Below are 21,926 nucleotides of genomic sequence, written 5' to 3'. Positions count from 1 at the left end.
AGAAAGCAAAACAAAAAGGATTAACAAATATAAATCAAAGATGACACTATTTGGTATTATTAAGCAGCATTTGTTGATGGAAGACCGAAAGACATACTGAGAAAAATAGATCAGTTCATTATTGAAGGTCATTATATTATGTAGGAAGTCTGTGGAAGAGGAATTGTTTTTGAATTTTCAGTACAGGTTTTTCTGTTTAAAATAGGTTCGTCTTATGTGTTTTAAGCATAGGTACTCGAAAGTGGAATTCCCGAAGGAGTGTGTTGCAGCAGATATTGCTATTGACAATTTTTATAGGTAATTGAAATTATTCTGATAGGAAGTCTATCTATTGAAAAATGCTAATGAGGGAACCCTGTAACGAATTATAGTCGATGCTAGTGAGCTGAATGGACCACATTGGACCATTGGACTAAGTGGACCACATTGGACCACAACACTGGAGACCAATATTCAATTACTGTGGGAATGAATGACTTGAAGCATAAGGTGAGGGCTGAGATATCACTAATTTCAGTAAAACAATACTGTACTAACAGTTGCATGATCTCTTTTGTGATACCTTCAGTCAGTGTGTGAATATAAAATTTAAAAACAAAAAATGTTGTCCCCGGCAAAGGTAAATTATTTTTATCCCTGTCAGGTATGTTTTTATTCCCCTCAAACAGGCCCGTAACCAGGATCTTATTTCGGGAGAGGGAGACTCATCTCTTTTCAGCAGAGGCGTCGCCAGAAATATTTTTATAGGGGGCAGGCCATTGATAAAACTTGATTAGTAGAAATAATAATAACAATAACACGGTTATAATTGTCATTTTACAATAATAACTATTTTAAGTTATTAAAAATAAACCAATTTTATCCAAATTTGTTATTATTATTATTATTATATAAATGGAGGGACTTTGCTACTTGATCCGCCGTATGAGTGACATTATTATTCTTACATTTTGTACAGTTAGTGTAGTGTACTGAAATTCATACTTATTGTATTTTGTTATTAACCTTTACACATTCCGTTCAAAAAGGACTTTAAAAGTTAGTGGTAAATTTTACTCATACAGTTTATATTGTGTGATCTCTCACAAAGAAAAGTATAAATTTTGGGAGCTGTGAATCCATTTATTCTTTGGAATAAATTGTAGAATATAAAATATAAGCTTGTTGCTCTATTCTACACTAAACCTTTTTCGAACTAATGTTTAATCTTGCTAAGGAAGTTAAAATTATTATTACTATACACTATTAAAATTAAATATTTGTAGGGTATCTGAGGGTGTGCTTCAGCCCCCTTAGCCCTCCCCTGGCTACGTGCCTGCCCTTAAAGAAAATGGAATTGAAAGCACATAACATTTCTCAACTATGTATGAAACACAATTGATAAATCATTCATGTCCATTAATAGTCAAGTCATCAAATACTTCCCTTCAGTATGCAGCCTTGTGGATCAAAGAAGGACTTCATTCTGCAACTGAGCAACCTCACCGAGCAAAGACAACAGCAGGCTGTTTTCCACTTAGGTTTTCATGGCATAGTGCTGATATTTTACATGTATTAATGTGTTCATAAGAAACATGTAGGTAGTAGATTAGATTGACTTTAAGTTTGAACTCGGCAATAGAATAGAATAGTTTTCGGTGTTCATAGTTCGATTGCTCTTTTCGTGCATGAGTTTTGGAATTCTTAGAGTATAGTGTATATAGGATATTACGTGTAAATATGATCATAAGATTTAATGACCTAGGGTAGAACCAAAAGTTCCAAGGTACCAAGAACCGCAAGGCAATAGTTAATTTACTGATTGGTAACATGTATAGAAATGGGCATAGCCTCCAAAAACACGTACCTCCCAAAATAAAACCACAAATACGGCACTAGTGGGCATCCCCATCCCCGCCCTCCGTAAAAAGCTTAATTCGAAGAGTGTCTTTAGTGCGTTCCTCAAATGTGATCTTTGGTCGACATTGTAAGAGTCTTTGGTCTTTGTAAGAGTGTACTGCTTTGATGTTTTAAGCCCACTTTATACACAGAAAGGCTAATTGGGAATAGATTTACAGTTTAAGGTGGGGTCCGAACCACTGTGCCATGTGCGTCCACGTATCGAACCCGGATACGACGTTACCATTGGCTTTGATGTTATTGCCAGAGATGTAGTAAGATGACTTTCAGAGGTTCCTTTTGATAGACACGGTGAGAGAAGTACATTTTTCAGGATTTAATGTAAGCTCCCATGTCAGACACCAGGAAGTAAAAGTTGTTATGCCATTCTGGAGAAGGTGAGTATCGATGAAGGTGGAGATTTATTTGAAAATTTAACAATCATCTGGGAAAAGAAGGTAATTACTAGAAGGAGCTTTGAAATGGTTATTAAGGTCATCAACGAATAATATGAATAAGATATGCTCTATAATACTACCCTGTGGAACCCCAGAGAGGGCATGAAGAAAGGTTATGTTGCTACTCTGTGAGGAAGGTTAGAAATGTGCTATTAATATTAAAACGAATACATAATTTGTGAATCAGAAGACGATGACTAACAATATCGAAGATTTGGCCAGATATTACGTCTAGTTTTGAGTTGTTTAAAATACTCGTACAACATTGAATATTATCCTTTCTTACTTCAAATACATTGCGATTAAGGGCATCGTTGTGAGACATCATGTATCAGGTGGACACACCAAATAGTGTTATAATGTGTAACAACTACTGAGTTTACGGACAAAAGGGAGTGGATTTGACACAATTATTTTCCGATTTTATTACACCCCTCCCACACACATACACTCTCACTGGCTATTTACTGTCTTCATTTATTGTGTTTAAAATGTTCGTGTTTTCGTTTCGTTTTCTATACGCTCCATGTATGTTGTAGGTTGATACCAAACACAAGTCAATCTGGGAATCGTGATTAACCCATTAGGTAGAGCGACGTAAAAAACCAACAAAGAAAGACGCACTCATACAAATAAACACAAGCTTATTTTCACAAATTATATGTAGTAAAGTATTCCAACACAGTTTATTTCAGTGAAAATTAGCTTGCTTTTTTTAGTTTAGAGAGATGGATCTCGTCTTGTTTGTCCCGTAATTTCAGTCATCACTGCGTGTGTTAGAAAATGGAGTTTGAAAAATAATATATAAAAAATTAAATGAGAACAACAAACGATTGGGAAGAAATTAAACAGCTCTTTTACGTTGTGCAAAATCAGATTGAATATCACTTATCGAATACAACGAACCGGCTCCCGTGGCGGAGTGGTTGGCACATCGCGCTATGACGCCAGAGGTCCCGGGTTCGAATCCCGGGCTGGGGATAGATGTTTGTGAGTATCCATTCTTCAATTACATCATATCATCACTCATCCCCATCTTCGCAAATTAGACAAAAGTGGCACAAGAAGCGAAGTAAAATAAAGCAAATTAATCGAATACTTTGAGAGTATCATTCCTCACACATGGACGTAAATTAAAAAAAAAAACCTTTGCTACTTACCGTCTCCATAATCTGCCGGGACGTAAATTTAAAAAACAAAAAAACTTTTGTTACTTACCGTCTCCATAATCTGCCGGGAAGAACCTGAGGTAGCGAGTGTTGCTGTTCCCCCACCGAGGGCTCTGAACGTTGTTGCAGTACCCGCTGAACGCCCTGTACTTGCGGGGCTGGCAGGGGAAGTCTACCTCCACGGGGCAGCCCTTGCCCAACGCCGTCGTCCTCACGTCCATGATGGGCATCCCGTAGCCCACTTGGTCGGAAGTCAGGTGGTATCTGGAAAGCATAATAAATACATCTATCACACATTGGGGTTCTCTTTAATTTTACGTTCTTTTAGTGGGTGTAGCCAGATATTTTTAAGGGGGTCAAGACATTGATATAAAATTGAATGGTCGAAATAATAATTATTATCATCATAAAATAATACCTGTATTATTATGATGTATGCACAATAAACGATGTTATACCTATTTATTATTATTATTGTTATTGTTACTTTTATTATTACTATTATTATTAAATCCTTGAGAGAATTCTACTCAATATACCAGACTTGCACAACTATTTTTCTTAATTTTTCACACTTCATGCCATTAATATACTGAAATGTTATTGCTTTTACACATCTCGATCAACAAAAATTTGAATATTAGGAGAAAAATGTGGATCTCATTTTCTTTAAATATTGGAAACTCATGAACCATTTATTTCTTTGGATTAAATGGAAGAAAATGGTCTGGTTCCTGCAATTTACAGTCAATGTTTTGAGCTAACTAGTTTTAATTTAACCCAACTCTGTTTATGTTATCGACTATCAAGATAATAAAATTCATTCTTTGTTTTTAATTGGAATGATTGCAATTTCCAGGGACGTCGACTGACCGGTTCGACTCTGTCATGATAATATTTATGTTATTTATTATCCATATACACTGTCTGTATGCAGCTCAAAAAGATCCAATCATGTAAATTTAAGATAACGGAGATACAAGTTGTGATTTGTTCAGATAGCTCTTTCGTACGTGTCCATAAATCACACAAAAGAAAATACATTTTGAAAAATAAATTCGCCATGTTGTTCATAATAACTGTAATTGCGCGAGAATTATCTTCTTTTAAATCGCTTGTAGTTCACCCAATTGTCAACCTCATTTCCACGTAGTACACCCTGGACTGCATTTTGCGGACGAACGAGGCCCTGGCGTCTTGACCTATGGCCAGTATAATCTTCGTAGGACTGTTTGTGTGTTGTCCTGTGTTTTGTCCTTGTGTGTGCCGAGTGCTGCTTTACAGCCTCAGCTTTTAACCTAATCAGAATATTTTAACATTTTAGTTACGACATGACATTCAAGTTATGTTTATTTTAGTTCTGTTAACCTAAGTCAGAATATTTTAGTCTTCCAACGTTACAGTTATGTTATTAGTTACATTTTAGTGCAGGTAAGGGGCTGGACCCCGTATAAAGTGACGGATGCAAAATAGCTCACGCACCCAAAATTTTAAATTCAAATTCAAATTCAAAATCGCTTGTTTTGAAATGGGCTTTTATTTTAATATGTTACTTGTACCTAGGTAATTGTAGTATTTTCAAATCCCACATCACTTGGAGAATTAACTTTATCAAATATAGGTACAGAACTGGAGAATGAAAAGCATCTAATGCATGTTTTATGCATTGAACACAATCGTGAAAATCCTTCGAAATGTAACATCCACAAACATCATAATAGTATATTTTTTTTATTAGTTGCTTTGGCCGCAACCGATTGGCTGTGGCGACATTAATTTATGGAGGAAGTAGAAGTCGTGATTGGTCCCTACAAGTCACAACAGGCTCTTGCTTGGAACAGCCATTTTGACGAGCAAGTCCTTGAAGTGTGACTGCTTGCTCTCCTATACTACAGAAGACCGACAATAATGTCAGTTCCATTGTAATCGCCAGTACAGCGTTCGTGTTTGGCAAGTTGAAATTTCCTTGTGAAATTGTGTGCAGTAGCATATAACGTCAGTCAGGAATAAAATCGCAACACCCAGACGTGTCTCCTAATGCATTCCTGACCGAACAAGTATATTTTACCGAAGTGAACAGAGAATAACAACAATAAAGCAAATAGCTACATACGGAGTGGTATTTGATCTATGTCCTATCAAGTTGAAGTTCAAGGTGGAAAATAGTATATATACAAGGGGCAATCAATATATAACCAGAATTTTGCAATAAAATCTCCTATAATAGGTCCACAATCACGAAACTTCATACGCTTATTCTAGGATGTACCCTTGTACTAACCGCGGAAGCCCCGTAGCGCGTGACGCAAAATCCCTGCGTTAACTGCGGAAGCCTCGTAGATTGCCATCATGGCGCCCGTCACACAGTGTACGAAAGCGGAGATGAGATCAGTGATACGTTTTCTGCATTTTGAGGGTGTAAACCCGTCTGAAATTTATCGACGAATGACTATAATTTACGGCGATAAGTGTTTGGCTAAATGCCAAGTGTACGAGTGGGTGAATAAGTTCAAAAGCGGTGTGACAAGTGTGGAAGACAAACCACGTGTTGGTCGATCGGTCACGGTTACGACTGAAGCAGTTATTCGTGAAGATCACCGCATCACTGTAGCTTAGATAGCAAGAGCAATGGAGATTAGTGTTGGATCGGTACACAAGATCATCCACAACAGGCTATGTGTTCGGTTATTCGAAGTCTGCATACACTAGAAATGAAGAGCATTTGAATGGAGCACTCATCCTCGTCTAAATTTATTCCATATCTGTATTTATTGGATTACGAATCGTCGTTTATTTGCAGCCTTCCATTGGTCGCAATGATACACGAGAAAATTCCTCAAAGGAATTGCAACAGCAAAAGACTTGTTCGTATCGCACGATACGAGCTACTAGATCACGATTACCCCTGTTGGTTTCCCATCCTCCTTAATTCAGATTCGTCCGCAGGCATCAAAGGTCCTGCATTTAGTGACGTCGAGGACAGAGCAGCCCACTTAATTCCCCTGGTGAATGGAAGGTCAGTCATGCTTTCTTAGGGGCTGATTGCATAGTTTTCTTTCTCATTTCCGGAGAATTGAGTGTTTGAGTTTGTGTTTCATTAAACAACACGGTTGTTTTCGTTCAATCAAATTTGTAATTGGAATATGACGAAACTGGGTCAACCATTTTCTGGGAAAATACTGAAAATATCATCGAATCCATATAAGTCGTCGAACCAAAACTTTTTTTGGAACAGTGATGGATTCAAACACGTCAATCACATTTCTATTTTTTTTCTATGGAATATCCACTTTGTATGCATTTCAACGCTTAAGTGTGTTAAACCGTTCCCCCTCCCCATTACATTTACAGTTAACGCATTCACTTTCTGCACACTTGTTTTCTTCACATCTTTAATGACATTTTTCTCAGGCTTCTTTGTGCGTCTAAGAAGGAAATGCCGTAACCTAATTAGTTTTTACTACAGTTATGCAGTAATCTCTTTTTATTTCTTTTCTGTGTGACGGCGGGTGGGTGTGGGGTGCATGCATCTGAAAATGTGCTATGAAATGGAACATCGGAAATTCTACTAAGAGTTCTAGCTTTCTTAGGAAACTCATAAATTTTTAAATTTTAAAATGTTAAGTATTCGGCACATTCTTGTTGAATGTGCTGATTTTGCTTCCCTCAGGCAGACTTTTAATCTTCCAAACTGTTTGTCATCTCTTTTGGGAGATGACAACAGTGAAAAATGTTTTAGCACTTGCGAAGAGCTGGTTTCTTCCACTGTCTGTGAGAAAGCTTCTAATTTATTCTTATCATTTTAATGTTTTGTGTTTGTCTTGTGCAGGTCCCTTTAACTTACACTTTCAACTTTTCTCAAGGGTTTTCGTACACCTTGTTTTAAATTTTTAAGTAAGAATTTTAGATAAGGGGATATTTCTCCGTATACATTTAAGGGTTCAAAATGGCCATATGTGCCAACACACCCAACAATTTTAATTCAATCAATCATTCGCATAATGTTTTGTTAGCAATGAGAAAATAAACTATTTTTGAATACCGGTTTCTATTTTTAGAGCTAAATGCTGCAGGTAAGGTTTTGTGACAAGAGACAAATTCTTATAATTATTAGAAACTGGAGAAAGGACTTACGCCTGCCTGATGTACTTGGTGGCCTCCTCTGCCACAAGAGCGATTCGCGTCAGATTCCTGGCGGAGACTTTGGTGCGATGCGATGCACCCATGAACCACGCTGGAGTGCCTGGTCGCTGCTGCGCCCCTGCGAAGAACAACATAGTGATTATAAATGAATTTCTTACCGGTAGGTGCTGCTGGTACCTGCCGATCGTGTGCTCGCTGCATATATACATTGTACATTAGCGATGGCAGGTGTCTGGCAGAATTGTGAACTAAGCGTTCTGGGCAAAGATAAAAGCGTTATGCTTCTGCTCAGTGGCGGTGAAAAGGGATCAGACCGTACGGTACTGGTGGAGAGCTAAATGCACATCCCCCTTATATAGTTAGTTTTGTATTGCAGTCATTGAAGAACCTTTGTTCCATAATGTAAAAAGCATACAAGATTTCCCCTTATGCAAATTAATGTGAAAAATTAGTGGCACTGTAATATAATAAACCATTCAATAATGAAGGGGTTCCTATTTCTCGAGTGTCAAACAACTGTTTTTGACTAATAAAAAAAAAATTAGATAATTTTTAAAATATGCACAGTATTCTACAGAATGTCCTACATAATCAGTACAATGTCTGCAGTGGCTCAAGACTCTTCCTTTATAGCACGTAGTTTCCGAGCCGAGACGAAAAAAGTCGAGACATGGATTGAAAGCAATGGACTTTCCCGACTAAATCGAGATGTCTGATACCCTTGCATCATGGGTTATAAAACTAAAATTGCCAAATATTGCAGACTGCAGAATTCTGGAGCCAATTCAATTGTGCAAGAACAAAATCGAAATTCTTGCAAAATTTGAAAAATCATCAACGTTATTTTCATAGGTTTTTATACGTTCAAATTAAAAAAAATTATTGCTCAAGGGGGGGGGCATGGCCCCCGTGCCTCCCCTTGAGTACGGGCTTGCTGTTTGCTGTATATATCTCCCAAGGTGCTAAGGCTGTCCCTAGCCGCTCGTGACGTCGTAATTTCAAATGTAACGAACCCACATAAATTGAAGATGTGCAAATCTCGTGCAGTAATTCATTATTTTTCTACCCCGTAAAAGTCCATAAGATTTAAATTACCAAATGCACATGAAAAACAATACGAAACGATTGCTAAAATCGAGAAGTGTTACAGCAATGATACAATCAACCGTGCTACACAATACAATATGATAAAATAAAGATGATTACCCTCGTATCTTTAAACAATTAATGCCACGCATAAGAACAGTGGCGGCGGTCTAGCAGGGCCGTATTGTTCAAAATAATGAAATAGAACATATTACCCATAAAATATTCTAAAAGCAGAAAAATGGGGTAGACCTCGCAGGCAGTTAAATAATAATAAACAAGTTTTGAAGTAATGATAATCACAATGTAGGCAAGAATCGTTATACGGTTCATTAAGAGTGTAAAATAGAAGTGATAGATCATTTACAATACAGTACGGTAATAACATAAATAACAATTGCAAAGGCTCAGACACACTAGACGAAAAGCATGACTAATTTTGTATCTTATCAATCTCTTATCGTAATCTTGGATATATTCTTTTTTTCTAGGATCTCCTAGGTAAATTCATCGCAAGTGATATTCAACCAATCGCTTGACACAAGAGCACAAGATAAATGATCTCTTAGAATGAATATTTCGCGACTTGCATTCGCCAATAACCTGCAAGATGAAGAAGAAGATGGAAATCAAATATGTGCAGAGACATGTGTAAACCAAACACAAAAACTTCATAGTTATTTCTTAAAATAGTACATTAAAGTCAATTTCTATTTAATAAAGCGTACTGCACATGCCGCAAGACTCAAAATCTCGCAACCATAGATTTTGATTCGAATCAAGGGTTCTATACCTGGTGCAGGCAAATTGCAAAGTTATTCAGATCACACTTTAAACTCTAGGTCGAGTCCCGATTAGCCTATATGTGCATAAATTGGACTTAAAACATCAATTCAATTCAAACTGAAGATTCGATTCCAGGGCAAGATAAGGGTAATGTTTCAGTTCATTCCTTAATTACTCTACAGTAGAGGCGATTGCGTGTGCCAAAACTGGGGGAAGGGCAAGGACAGGCCATAGTGAGGGGGCAAAACGTGACAAGAAAATAGGGGCAACTGCCTCCCACGCTCCTTTAACCGTCACTCTAATCTTATCAACGTCCATCTTTATCATCGCGATTAATACGAGGGAGAATAAACAAAATACAAAAAAATCATGTACAAAGTGCAATAGAAGTACAAGCAAAATTCAGAATAACGAAAATTCATCAGTTTCACCAATCATAGATCAATTTTTAAAATTAAATGCAGTGATGTAACTTTATCATTTCTTGTGAGTGAATAATCTGATATTCTCTGTTGGATAAAAATTCTAGTATTATATATAATTTAGTTAGAAAGTAGAAGGTGTTTTATATATTGTTAGTTTATTTTAACTTTTTGATTCACTTTTGTTTTCTATTGTGTCACACCCGTGACACCAAAAAACAATTAATTTCTCATTTCACTGTTACATTTTCCCCTCAACTCCACTAGAATATTCAAAGGTCTATTACCATTACTCGTTGTCTTAAATAATGTATTTTCCATTATTTGACAATTCTCAGAAATTAAAATAAACTTTTTATTAAGTGAAGACCCACCAGTGACATGTGACAATAGAATGCCCCATTAATATGCATATTTTTTGAGGACAAAAGGGAGCTTAGAATGCACAGCGAAGAAACAAATATAGGTGATGGTTTCGCCTCTTACCCTTCTTGTAAATGGTGGGTTCCAACTTATCGAATCTCTCGTTGATCGCCGATTGCGCCTGCGCAATGAAAGCGTTCACTTCGGACGGAGTGAGGTGCGGCATCTGCACCTTCGGACCTGCTGGGATGGGGTCGATCTCCACCGGCGGGTGCAGGTGCTGGGTGCGAGCCGCGGGCCGCGGATTGGAGCTCGGATGCGCCAGGCCCAGGAGTAGGCATGACGCCAATAACCTGCAAGAAAAAGAAGATCGAAATCAAATATGTGCTTGGTCACTCGTGTGTGGAAAAAAGAACATCTAAGAATAGTACTAATATTTAACGAATTTATATATAAAGACATATTCATGTATGAAGCTGAAATAAGTTATGTTTTGCATTATCTTTGCGCATCATGGCATGTAGACTCACAAAATTCAGTTTTTATTTTCCATATTTGTGTATATTAGGTTTTGACTCATATTTTACATATTATTTCCATATTTCAGAAAATTTCTCATCATATACTCCATATTCGTGCAATAACTACATGTTCCAGTGCGACACAAAATTTCTTGCGAATAACTGACAAAGTCCGAAACGGCGTTAAACAAACGAAAGTTTACGACCTTTTTTTTATACTCTCCAATTGCATTAATTACAAGTTTTCTGTCATCCGAACAATATAAATTTTTCCAATTTTACACCCTCGCAACTCATTGCTGTTGCTATCGTAAAACACTTGATATTCCTGTATTTTATGTAGCTCGTGTACTGTCTTATATTATGAAAATGGTAAATTTTTACAATTTTAGGTCCATATTTAAATCCATATTTTGGTGAAAATAACTAAATAAGTATTTACATATTTAGCACATTTTTACTACATATAAATCCGTTCCCTGTTAATTATCATTACAAGTTTTTACTTTTCTATAGAATATGTTGTTACATAATTAATTAAAACAAAATTAGTGAAAAATCCTAGTTCCCGTCTCCTTCAGGAAGGAAGGCCTTGTATGGGAATTCCCTTTTCCTTCGCTCACTTACTCGTGTCTGTGCTTAGTCTGAAAGTGGAATAATAATTTAACTAACCAAACTGGAGTTCGTGTGACTTTTTCCCATGCACACCGGTGTAACAGAAGAAGTGAAATTTGAGGTTGGTAGGTGATTACAAGACATGAGCAACTTGTTACAAACATATACCACGAAAGTTCATTCTCTTTTCAATGAGTAACTGTAATACATTCAATAGGTGTGGTTCACCTACGTCACAAACTGTTGAATTGTAGGATCGAGCAGCCATGATTGAGGCCAGTTCTTGTAAGCAGAAGGAATTCAAGCGGGTGGGCGGGAGACACTAACACAGACATTCGTGATTTAAAACAAACGTGTAGTTGGTGCAGATGTAATGAACGCTACTTGCTGGATATTTCCTTGAAAACGACAAATAAAATTGGGAGCAAACATGGCTGCTGTGCACATCCTGATGTCACATTAAACCCACCTATACGTATGTTCTCTTGATGTAGGTAACTAGTCCTGTGTAGCCTAAAATTATTAGTTTGACAAATTAATTTTGCGATCGCTTTCTTAAAACAAAATCAACTATTTTGTTTCTGGAGCATTTATTTCTACTTCTGGGACATTACCTAAATAGCCTTTACAGAATATCAAGCAAATGTGATGTGGAATCTTCGAGCTGGTGTTATATACAGAAAAATCAACGCATTACGCAATGCAAAGTTGCATCTTCAATCAAAAGTCTAAATACATCAGATATTGAACATGCACTAAAATGCCACTGATTTTATAAATATTCTTGACTAAATATAATGCAAAGAAAAAATATTATACCTACTTCCAAACAAAACTAAATTATTATTATTCTTAAAATATAATTAGCCCATCCATATTTTAAATAACGTTTCTTATTACGTAAAGTAGCATATAAATATTTGTCATACGGAGCCAACAAGAACCAGGTGCGGATCCACATGGACAAAGCGTCCAGCCACACCGCTAGATCATCCCTCTGGTTTTATCAGTGGTACGGCGGATATGTGTAAAATTGTGCATTTTAGTGATAAAAGCATGAATCTTCGAATGTAGTTTAATGTCCACCAAAATATCACTTTAAAGATTGGAGGCATTTAAAATGCCTTGTTCGTCAGGAATGGCGGACGTTTTAAAAAAGGCGGCCGATTTATTAGTATATATTTTGACACAAGCGATGTAAATTAACTTTTATTGGACCTGTTTGAAGATGTATCTTTGTTATTGGTCGTCAAAGGAAAGGAAAACTTTCCAATAAGGCGTACGAAAGCATTCGAAATGCGTATTAATGACAAAAAATACCTTGTTTGCCTATGTTTAAGGGGCGCCTTTTTAAAGATTGAGATGAGTTAGTGTTTTAAGTGGACTTTATGCACAGTAATGCTAATCGGGACTGGACCTACAGTTTTAAAGTGGGATCCGAACCACTATGTGCCTCCACCGGGTATCGAACCCGGGACCCCTTGATTACAAGGCGATGACGCTACCACTGCGCCATCGGAGAGGCCGTATTTCAAGATTGTTTATAATAGCATGTTGCTGCTCAAATAGCTTCAGTCTTGAAATTTGAAGTGTAATCGATAGTCATCAACACTTTAGTTACTAATTATCATATTTCACGGATGTGAATATATGGGTTGTATAAATTCCATTTGCAAAAACACAAAAGACTGAACAATTTATAGTCGGGCCAATATGCAGATATTTTCTGAATTGTGCATTTTTGTGATAAAAGAATGAAAATTGGTCTATAAATTAGTAATATATCAAACGTTTTGAAGGTTGATGGCATTGACAATACCCCATGGCAAGGGGTGAGGGTACAATTTTCAAAATGGCCATCATAGGGATCCTCAGTACATCTTATGGGCTACATTTTGATACCATCGTCACTTCTTTTATATTGTCGTCACGGCAAATAGTGCAGGAGACTCTATTACAGTAATTATTACATTATATCAAAGACGTCTGATAACAGGTAAATGCTGGTTGCCTAAATTACAGGGGGTGATTTTTTTTAATTTTGATACCCTATGATTTGCCTGCGTCATTCTACAGTTATATCTGTATAGTTTACATTTTATCATTAAATTAAAGGTTCTTTTACGCCACTTCCATTGAGGTTACTTCATCGAAGGACCCTATTGAAAAATAATAACGTTATAATCAAGCAGCAATATGAAACCTGCAGATTGTTGTCTTGATGTCATCGATAACTAATAACGCCTTTATAGTATCACAATGAGAATAATGGATTGCATCAACGTCTGGTGAGCTCTAGCATTAATTAAATCTGATTTGAATCATGTTGAAATCGAAGCCATTATATTTGTTTAACTTTTTATTATTGTACCTATCATGGAGAAAATGACTACACACTTTGACAAACTTTATGTACAACTTACACTTTACAGACTTCTAATGTGTATATTTTCCATATTCCTGGTTTTCTGTCGAAGGATGAGCCTAATCCACCCATAGAGTTGGTAGTCCGATAAACTAACAAGTGCGATGTAAGAGACATCAGCTTACAGAAAAGCGGCACGACACCCTCGGGAGCAGAACATTAGAATTGTAGCAGAGTGCAAATACTTGCCAATTGAATTGATGAACTGTAGCTCAAGTGGCTAGCAGCGGAACATCGTACCCATTCATTAAACATATGAAGGGTGCACATGAAGTCACAGCTTCCGCAAGGCAACTTTAGCACAAATCCTATGACCTTCATAGGCAAGATCAACAACAATCAAGATCCCAAGACCACAGAAACCTAGAGTGAAAAACACTTTGCTTTTTGGGAGATCCTCCTGCAATTGGAGTTAGGTTCTCATCTGGGATCGATCTGTCCAGAAATACAACTTTCCTCTATACGTGGAGTCTTGGGTTCACTTTTGGATATTTTTTGCCCTGGATCACCATAATTAATCAATCCATGGTGTCGCAGTACGCGGCGAGATAGATGAGCTTAAAAGAACAGAATCCAACAATATGTGATGAATTTCTTATAGTGAGATCACAAGCAAAAGAACCTGCGCAGAACCGTGTGTCGTGTGCATCGTACTCGCGCGTGTAAGGGAGGGGCAGAGTGAAGCAGGTTTCCCCGTAGGCCGAGCTGATGGGATGTAGGGGAAGATGAGCCAAGGTTTCTGGGAGAAGGTTATTGTGTTTGTGGTCGCTTTATGAAAGAAAATTTACTTCACAAGGCTCACGAGCAAAAAAGTGCGTTAGTCAAGGGGACTGGAGAAGCGATAGGATTGACGGAGAGCCCAGCGCAATTACTTCTAGTCTGTCTCAAGAGTCTGTGGAGCAAGCAAACAAAAACAAGTCCTCTGCGCAAGTAGTGACTCATAAGGGGACGGGCTTTCAAGGAGGGGACAACATGACTGGAGCTAGCAGCAGTTTGCAGCAGCACTGCTTAGCTCCACCCGCTCACTTTCTTCCCTTCCGTACCGTTATGTGCGACGTTGCTCCCCAGACTCTTCGCTGCACTCAAGGTACCTGAACTGAAGAGACCGAGAAGAATCGGCACCACGAAGATTAATGCAGCAAACAAGCATCTTTTGTGAAGCCTGTCAAATCCTACGTGTCGCCTACGAGTGGACTTAGAAAACCGACACACGAATAGTGGCAGATGCAGCTGTTGCTCAGTCTGCAAGAGACATCCAGGAACTTGGACGGAATAAATGCAGTAATTTCTTCCAAGATTATCTAATACATCGAACAATGCCGTTCAATAATTTACTTAAGAAAAGAATCGTTTTCTCTTCAGTCGTCCTCCTGTGGGAACAAAATCGCGCGAAAAGGAACAAACAGCTCATCCCAGTGAAACATGATAGAATTTGATCTCGGTTATGTATTTTTCTTGCCAAGTGACGAATGGTCTCCTTTGTCGGTAAATGGTTGGAGCTAAGTCCGATTTGTTGCCATGTCTAGAGAAATTTACTTACCACCCTGGAATACGAGTAGGTATGCTTTTCATAGATGATGCGGCAGTAATTAACTTTGTTTGCATCTGACAAACATCGCAGTTCAAGCCAGTTCGACTAATAGAAGTGGTTTTTGACATGTATCGCACCACGAGCCTCACAACAGCAAAGAGGAGAGACATTTTGAAGGGGTGTAGGAGAGCAAAGGATTGTTCTCCAAAATTTGCTTCAGTTCCTTCGTGTGGATGAGGAAATGAAATAAATTTTCTATAAACTTCAGTCTTCTCGAATCGTTGTGTCTACCTGCGAAGTTTAAGTAAAGGCCACTGTGCACACAAGCACAGATTGACTTTCACCGTGCTCTCAGGAACAGCAGATACTAATATTTCTGCACGCATTAAATGGTGTTGCCTGCATATTGTAGAAAGGTGCACTCAGAACGAGTGTCCTTGCCATCAGTTTCGCTTAGAAGCTTGGATGCGAACGTTTGATGGTGGCAAGCGAAACTAGCAAAAATTTCAAATATATGCATGCCACGAATATGGACGAACCTAGGGGTGAGGCAAAGTGAAGTGATACCTCAGCTCTCCATGCCATAAGTGGGTGCAACACCACTTTTAGCTAGCGTTGCCCATGAGAAGGCACTTTTGTCTTTCTCATCTAGTTTCGTCTCGTGAAAATGCTGCCTAGTTCCAAAGACAGTCGCTTATCTCGATTAGTGACCAACACTAAGCTTCGAGGAGAAGAAAGAGCGTTCAACATGGGTGGCCTGGAACACCTTTCAAGAACTGACACCTACGTTCTAGTTCATGCTGAGAATACTTTCGATGTGTAAAAGGGCGCTACATCGTAGCTCAGTACGACAACGACGCCCCAAGAGTTAAAAAAGAAGAGATATTGAACATATTTCCTCTACAGGAGATGCTCTGCACTAACATCACCTTCGTGTGGCCTACTAGGCTGGCCATGTATGGGGTGGAGCCCTGGAAAAGTCTCCAGAACTACCCACGCTTGTTAAGAACAGCAAATGGAAGCCGAAATGGCTAACACTACCACCAGAGAGGGAGGCACGGGTGGAAATTTTGAAGTGCGGCTACGTGGATAAATGTTCAGGTGATTTTCCAGCAAGAATCCTATCCTCACGGCGTTCGAGTTCAGAAGGGAGCTCCGCAGGCTGCGCTTTATGGAGTTTAAGAGCGAGTATCATAAAGTGGACGTTTGCGTGTTCGATTCCTTGATGCAGGTTGTCCTCCTAGTCTTTCAAACTTTGCAAGAGATCAATGCTATCATTTTCCTACTGATTCCCTGTAAACCTTCCGTGTACTCAACTATGTAGTCTATGCTGTGACGAAGGACAAGACACCCTTTGCAGATGTCATTTATGAAATCCATATGTTTTGGTATTTTCTCAGGTACTGATTATAAGCAATAATTTGAAAATTAAAACAATTTGATTAATGGATAACATTTAATACCATTGTTGATTTGCAAGAGACTCTTTCAAGTAGCATTAAATAGTTAAGTCTTTGTTTGTGTTTTTGCCCCTGGAATTTATACAACTCACATCAGTGAAATAAGATAATTACTAACTAAAGTGTTGATAACACTTACTTAACGATTACACTTCAGACTTCAAAACTGAAGCGGTTTGAACAACAACATGCTATTATAAAAACGCGCCGCTTAAACATAAGCAAACAAGGTATTTTTCGTCATTAATGCACATTTAGAATGCTTTCGTAGGCCTTATTGGAAACTGTTCCTTTCCTTTGACCAATAACAAAGATACATCTTCAAACATGACCAATAAAAGTTAATTTACACCGCTTGAGTCAAAAGATATACTAATAAATCGGCCGCCATTTTGAAAACGTCCGCCATTACTGACGAACAAGGTATGTTAAATGCCTCCAATCTTTAAAATGATATTATGGTGGATATTAAACTACATTTAAAGTTTCATGCTTTTATCACAAAAAATGCACAATTCAGCTAAATATCTGCACATACCGGTCGGACTACAGTACATGGAGCAGGAAACAGGAATCCGTGTTATTCCCTTTCATGGCATTCCTGTCAAAAGCCCTAATGCCAGTCCAATGGATTTTTGCGCGTTTGGACTGTTAAAACAACGTCTACAACATTGCCGCCCCCACTCCCTCACTGCGTATGAAAAGCCTGTACGGAGTAATGGGGTGGAATTCCTATGCATGAGTTCCAACGTAGTTTGTTGCAGTGGAAATTGCAATGTCGGGCGATAGTCCATAATGCTAGTGGTCCCATAGAACACAGCCGGTGATGGCGGCACGGCTTTTCATAGGGTAAGTACACTTTACATGTCGGTCGGATCAACCTCTGTATTTGAGACAACTTTTTCCAAATCTTAAAACACGAATCGACTAGAATATGAGATATGATGTTACACAGTGGCAGCCGGCGGCTACTATGATGGGTAGTGTATAGATATGATCAAGAAATCGAAGAAAACAACCTCAGCAATGCACCCTCCCCCCCCCAACCAACCCGCGCCCCCTACTTGTGGTTGCGCCACATTTAATTTATCCTCATTTGGTAACGTGGAACAGTGTGTGTAATAAGTAACAACGCACTAATCCGATTAATCTTCACTCACTAACCTATCTTTTATACACTACAGGACACTTTCCTAAAAAACAACAATTACAGGACGAAGGAAAAACAAATCCTCTCACCTTCTCCTCCCCAAATGCACACGTATTCCAACTGGACGTCGAAAATATCCTAGACATTTGTTGTAAAAGAAATATCGAAAGAAACTCGCATCACCATAGGATTTTTTACTTTATAAACAATATTAAAGTCTGGATGGCCCTTCGGACGCATCTATGTTCATTTAACTTTGGATAAATACTACGTTCGTTTTTTCAAAAGTAGGCAGAAAAGCAAATCGGTTAAATGTGGCAGCTATGTCCCTCGTCGTGCCAAGCGAGAACGGGATCCGCTGGTGTCTTATGGCTACCCCCCTTCCCCTCCCTCCACCTTGTTTCCCGCCGAGACTCTTCAACCCTCTGCACATGTGTCAACTTGGTTAGGCCAGCTCTTGGACGGCTCGGACCTTTGACTCGCGAGGGTACGAAAAGCTGGCGATGCCGCTGGAGGATGAGGCGGTCATCAGCTTTACCGATTGCGAGATTCGAATCTCCTTGTATGTACTGTAAATTATAAGGCCCGATTGTGGCGTTACCCACCACCCCCTATACGCTTTCATGGTGTGGTGCTAAGCACAGGGGAGCACTTTACATTTTTGATTGTATATAACAGTTGATCCTCGATTAGCCAGTAAAATTGATTTGCAGTCACGCTGAACTCTGATTTTGTGTTGTATAAAAGTCCCTGCGATCAAAGTTGATCCGCGATTTTTCTCCGATCAGCAGACATTGACTTTAGTTCAGCTGTTGTAACATGGCTGCACTAACGAATATTTGCTTGTAAAATGTGTTGCAAGTGAACGTATGCGGCAAGACGGGAGAATCAATTCATAAAATCCTGTTTCTATAATAATAAAGAAGAAGCATGCACAACGAGGTGAACAATGATAAATCTTTCTTCCATTTTTCTTTCTTTCTATATATCGTGTGTCATTGTTATTTAGTGTTTGAAATACGAGTACCATGTATTTTTTCTTGATACAAACCGAAAATAGACCCGCTTATATTTTCTTGTTGTTATGATATCATTGTTAAACTTGCGTTGGGATGAAGAGGGAGTATAAAAATATTACCATATCGCTTTACTGCATCCAACCAAGTGTTATTGAAATTCAATGTTGTTCGCAGAATGTAACAGATCATGTAACTTTGGTTGTAGTGTATATATTTACTGTTTTATGAACCGAGCACGTTGCATTTTAGTTGGTAAAGCTTTCTATCCTCCCGATATATAAATGACACATATTTTATTTAGAATATTATTTGTTTTGTGCATAATTTACATCCGAGAGGACCAGCGCCACTGTTGTTTCAATATTTCTTTCCATTCGGGAAAATGCAAACACATTTTACATTTCACAACGTAGGCTATTCAAGTGCAAGGAAAATTCCGTATATTACTTACAGCAACTAATGGTCCACCTGTAACATGTTGTGTAATCACAAAATAAATATAATAAACATCTCCTTACATGAACAATAGCTCCAAATCAGAGTATAAAAAAAGTTGTTATACCTCTTTTTAGCATTAAAAAGAAATACATATTTTTTAAAAAATATATATATCTATGCAAGCATATTTTCTCCCCTTTGCAACCGAGAAAAGGACAAATCATCCACGTGCAACGTGCACAAGCAATAAATGGCCGTTTAGTATCTAATTTACGTGATGTTACTAAACTTGCAACATATTCGAATATTTACTACATCCATCATCTCAGATTTATTCTTTTTTCAAATATTAAATACATGCATTTTCCGAAACCGACTTTAAAATATTTGTTCAGTGTTGGACAATTGGCAACATCACAGGCACACTAGCGACATGTCTGGATTTGCCACGTTGTCAAACGCATTTCTTTGACCCAAGATCAGGATTTCATCTAAGATCGACAAATCGACAGTTAGCTTTATACAACATGATCGAAGCTTGAACTTAGTTCACTACCGGATCGTAGATCAAATCTGATCTCCAGTTAGTGATGTTTATACAACCGGCCCCGAATGTATTATTTTAACAATACTTTGGCGAGGTATGAGTTTCTTCTTAGGCCAGTGCCATGGCACGACGGCTCTCCCTTTCGAGCCGCCGTTGATGTTACATAATTGCAGTGAAGAGCATCCTATACCCTTCTGGCAATGCGACATAGCGAGTGCACTAATACTGAGAGAAGCAGGTGATTCGAATATGCTGATAAGATATCAGAATCACTTTCGCTTCTGTGTCTTCCGCGGACACGCAACCTGCTAACCGACTTCCCCGTGGAGGAGCCGCTTCCCTTCTTTCCCTCGGAGCGTGACAGTCGGACGAGCGTCGCGAAGGAGTTGTCGACGAGCGCAGTCAAGGACGGGGCAAGGCCATGCGACCGTTACGCGGGAATCTCCACGCTGGGTGGCAACGAACAAGGCCACGCAAGGGGTACCAGGATTCGCAGGAAATCCCGTTCACACGAACGCAGGAATAACCATAACAAATAAAGCACCTCGCAGCAAGTAGCGACGGTCACGTGCTGATGGTCGGTTGTGGCCGTGATAATTCTCGGTTTCATCATTCAGGTAATTATTTCGAAGATGGAAAAGAGATATTGTTATGGCGTGTAAATTGGAATAATAATAATGTGATGCTTACAACAGGCACCGAAAGCAGGGAATACCCACAAACACTTCCAGTTGTATCGTGAGAAAAATTGAGCAGGTCTAAGCAAAATTGGAAGAGATTGTGTGGTTTACAGACAGTGTGAGAATTAACGGGGGGATGTCGGGGATTTCGCCCCACAAAAAAATATTATCCCCGGTAAAAGAATATTATGTGTATCCCCCTCAAACAAAATGAAATTGAAATCTTATGGTATCCCATTTCTTAACACAATCGAAAAATCATTCGTATCCATTAATTGCCCACTCATCAAAGATTGGAAACTAACAAAAACCTGGGAGGGGATGAAATGGTTGGTATTAAAAGGGAACCTATTGCGATTCAAGTAGAATGTTTAATAGATGATCCATGTATTGATAATATAATAGTAAAATTTCGAACCATTCCTGGTATAGTTATGTATATGTATGTGCAATTTATATACCTCCTAATTCTGAGACTGCGCTGTATGATGCTCTTTTCAACTGTATAAATACATTGCCCGCCGGGAAGTCCGATACTGCTAATTGGTGATTTTAACATTCCGAAAATTTACGATACAGATTGCAAGTATTAAACAACATTAAAGCCTGTCAACAATTATGTAACTTTCTTGAACTAACTGGCCTGCAAAAGAAAAATAATATTAGGAATGCTTATGGCAAAATGCTTGACCTTTTTTGTGTGTGAGTTTGGGTTTTCTTAGAAAGTAATTGAAATATTGTTTCTAAATTACGTGCAAATGCTGTCAAGATTTAAAACCCTATGTTCGCAAGGCATTAGTTTAGTTTACTGACTGGTAACATATATAAAATACGCCACTGAATGAGCATCCCCAAAGAGAGAAGCTTAATTCCCGCAGGGTTTACAGAGGACGCGCAGTCTTAAAGTGAAACAATTTCCTACATAGAAACAGCAGGAATCTAATTATTTTGCAGTTCTGCAGTAGCGAGAACACGGAATGGACCCCGTTTTGTATCGGTAGACAACATTATTGTTACTATTTGCTTTCTTTCATTACTACACTGAACACCACATCCTTCTGAAGCACAAATATTTTGTTTTCAAAATTACTGATTCATTTAGAATGCTTCTCGTTTCAAGTTCCAGAATCACTATACAATATAAACAGGGATCTTCCCTTACTCCCACGGGCGTACGCAGGATTCTTTTTCGGGAGGGGCTGGAATAGTAGAGGTGGATGCTTTCAGTGGCGGCA

The 21,926-nt window shown here is 38.4% G+C and overlaps 1 protein-coding gene across 1 annotated transcript in view; it reads right to left on the bottom strand.

Moving 5' to 3' along the window:
- LOC146004340 (uncharacterized) overlaps positions 1 to 21,926 on the bottom strand; it is a 168,993-nt gene that overhangs the window by 58,392 nt on the left and 88,675 nt on the right. Inside the window, exons 2-4 of the mRNA XM_083143128.1 lie at positions 10,429 to 10,658; positions 7,640 to 7,766; positions 3,555 to 3,769 (exon numbers count right to left, since the gene is read on the bottom strand). Coding sequence (XP_082999254.1) covers positions 3,555 to 3,769; positions 7,640 to 7,766; positions 10,429 to 10,658 — 572 coding nt within the window. The remainder of the gene's footprint in view (positions 1 to 3,554; positions 3,770 to 7,639; positions 7,767 to 10,428; positions 10,659 to 21,926) is intronic.

Source organism: Lepisma saccharinum, chromosome 21 (genome assembly GCF_977018435.1).
Source record: "Lepisma saccharinum chromosome 21, izLepSacc3.1, whole genome shotgun sequence".
NCBI classification, from domain to species: Eukaryota; Metazoa; Arthropoda; class Insecta; order Zygentoma; family Lepismatidae; genus Lepisma; species Lepisma saccharinum.
The sequence above is the reverse complement of the archived record's forward strand: the minus strand, read 5'-3'. Positions and strand labels throughout refer to the sequence as shown.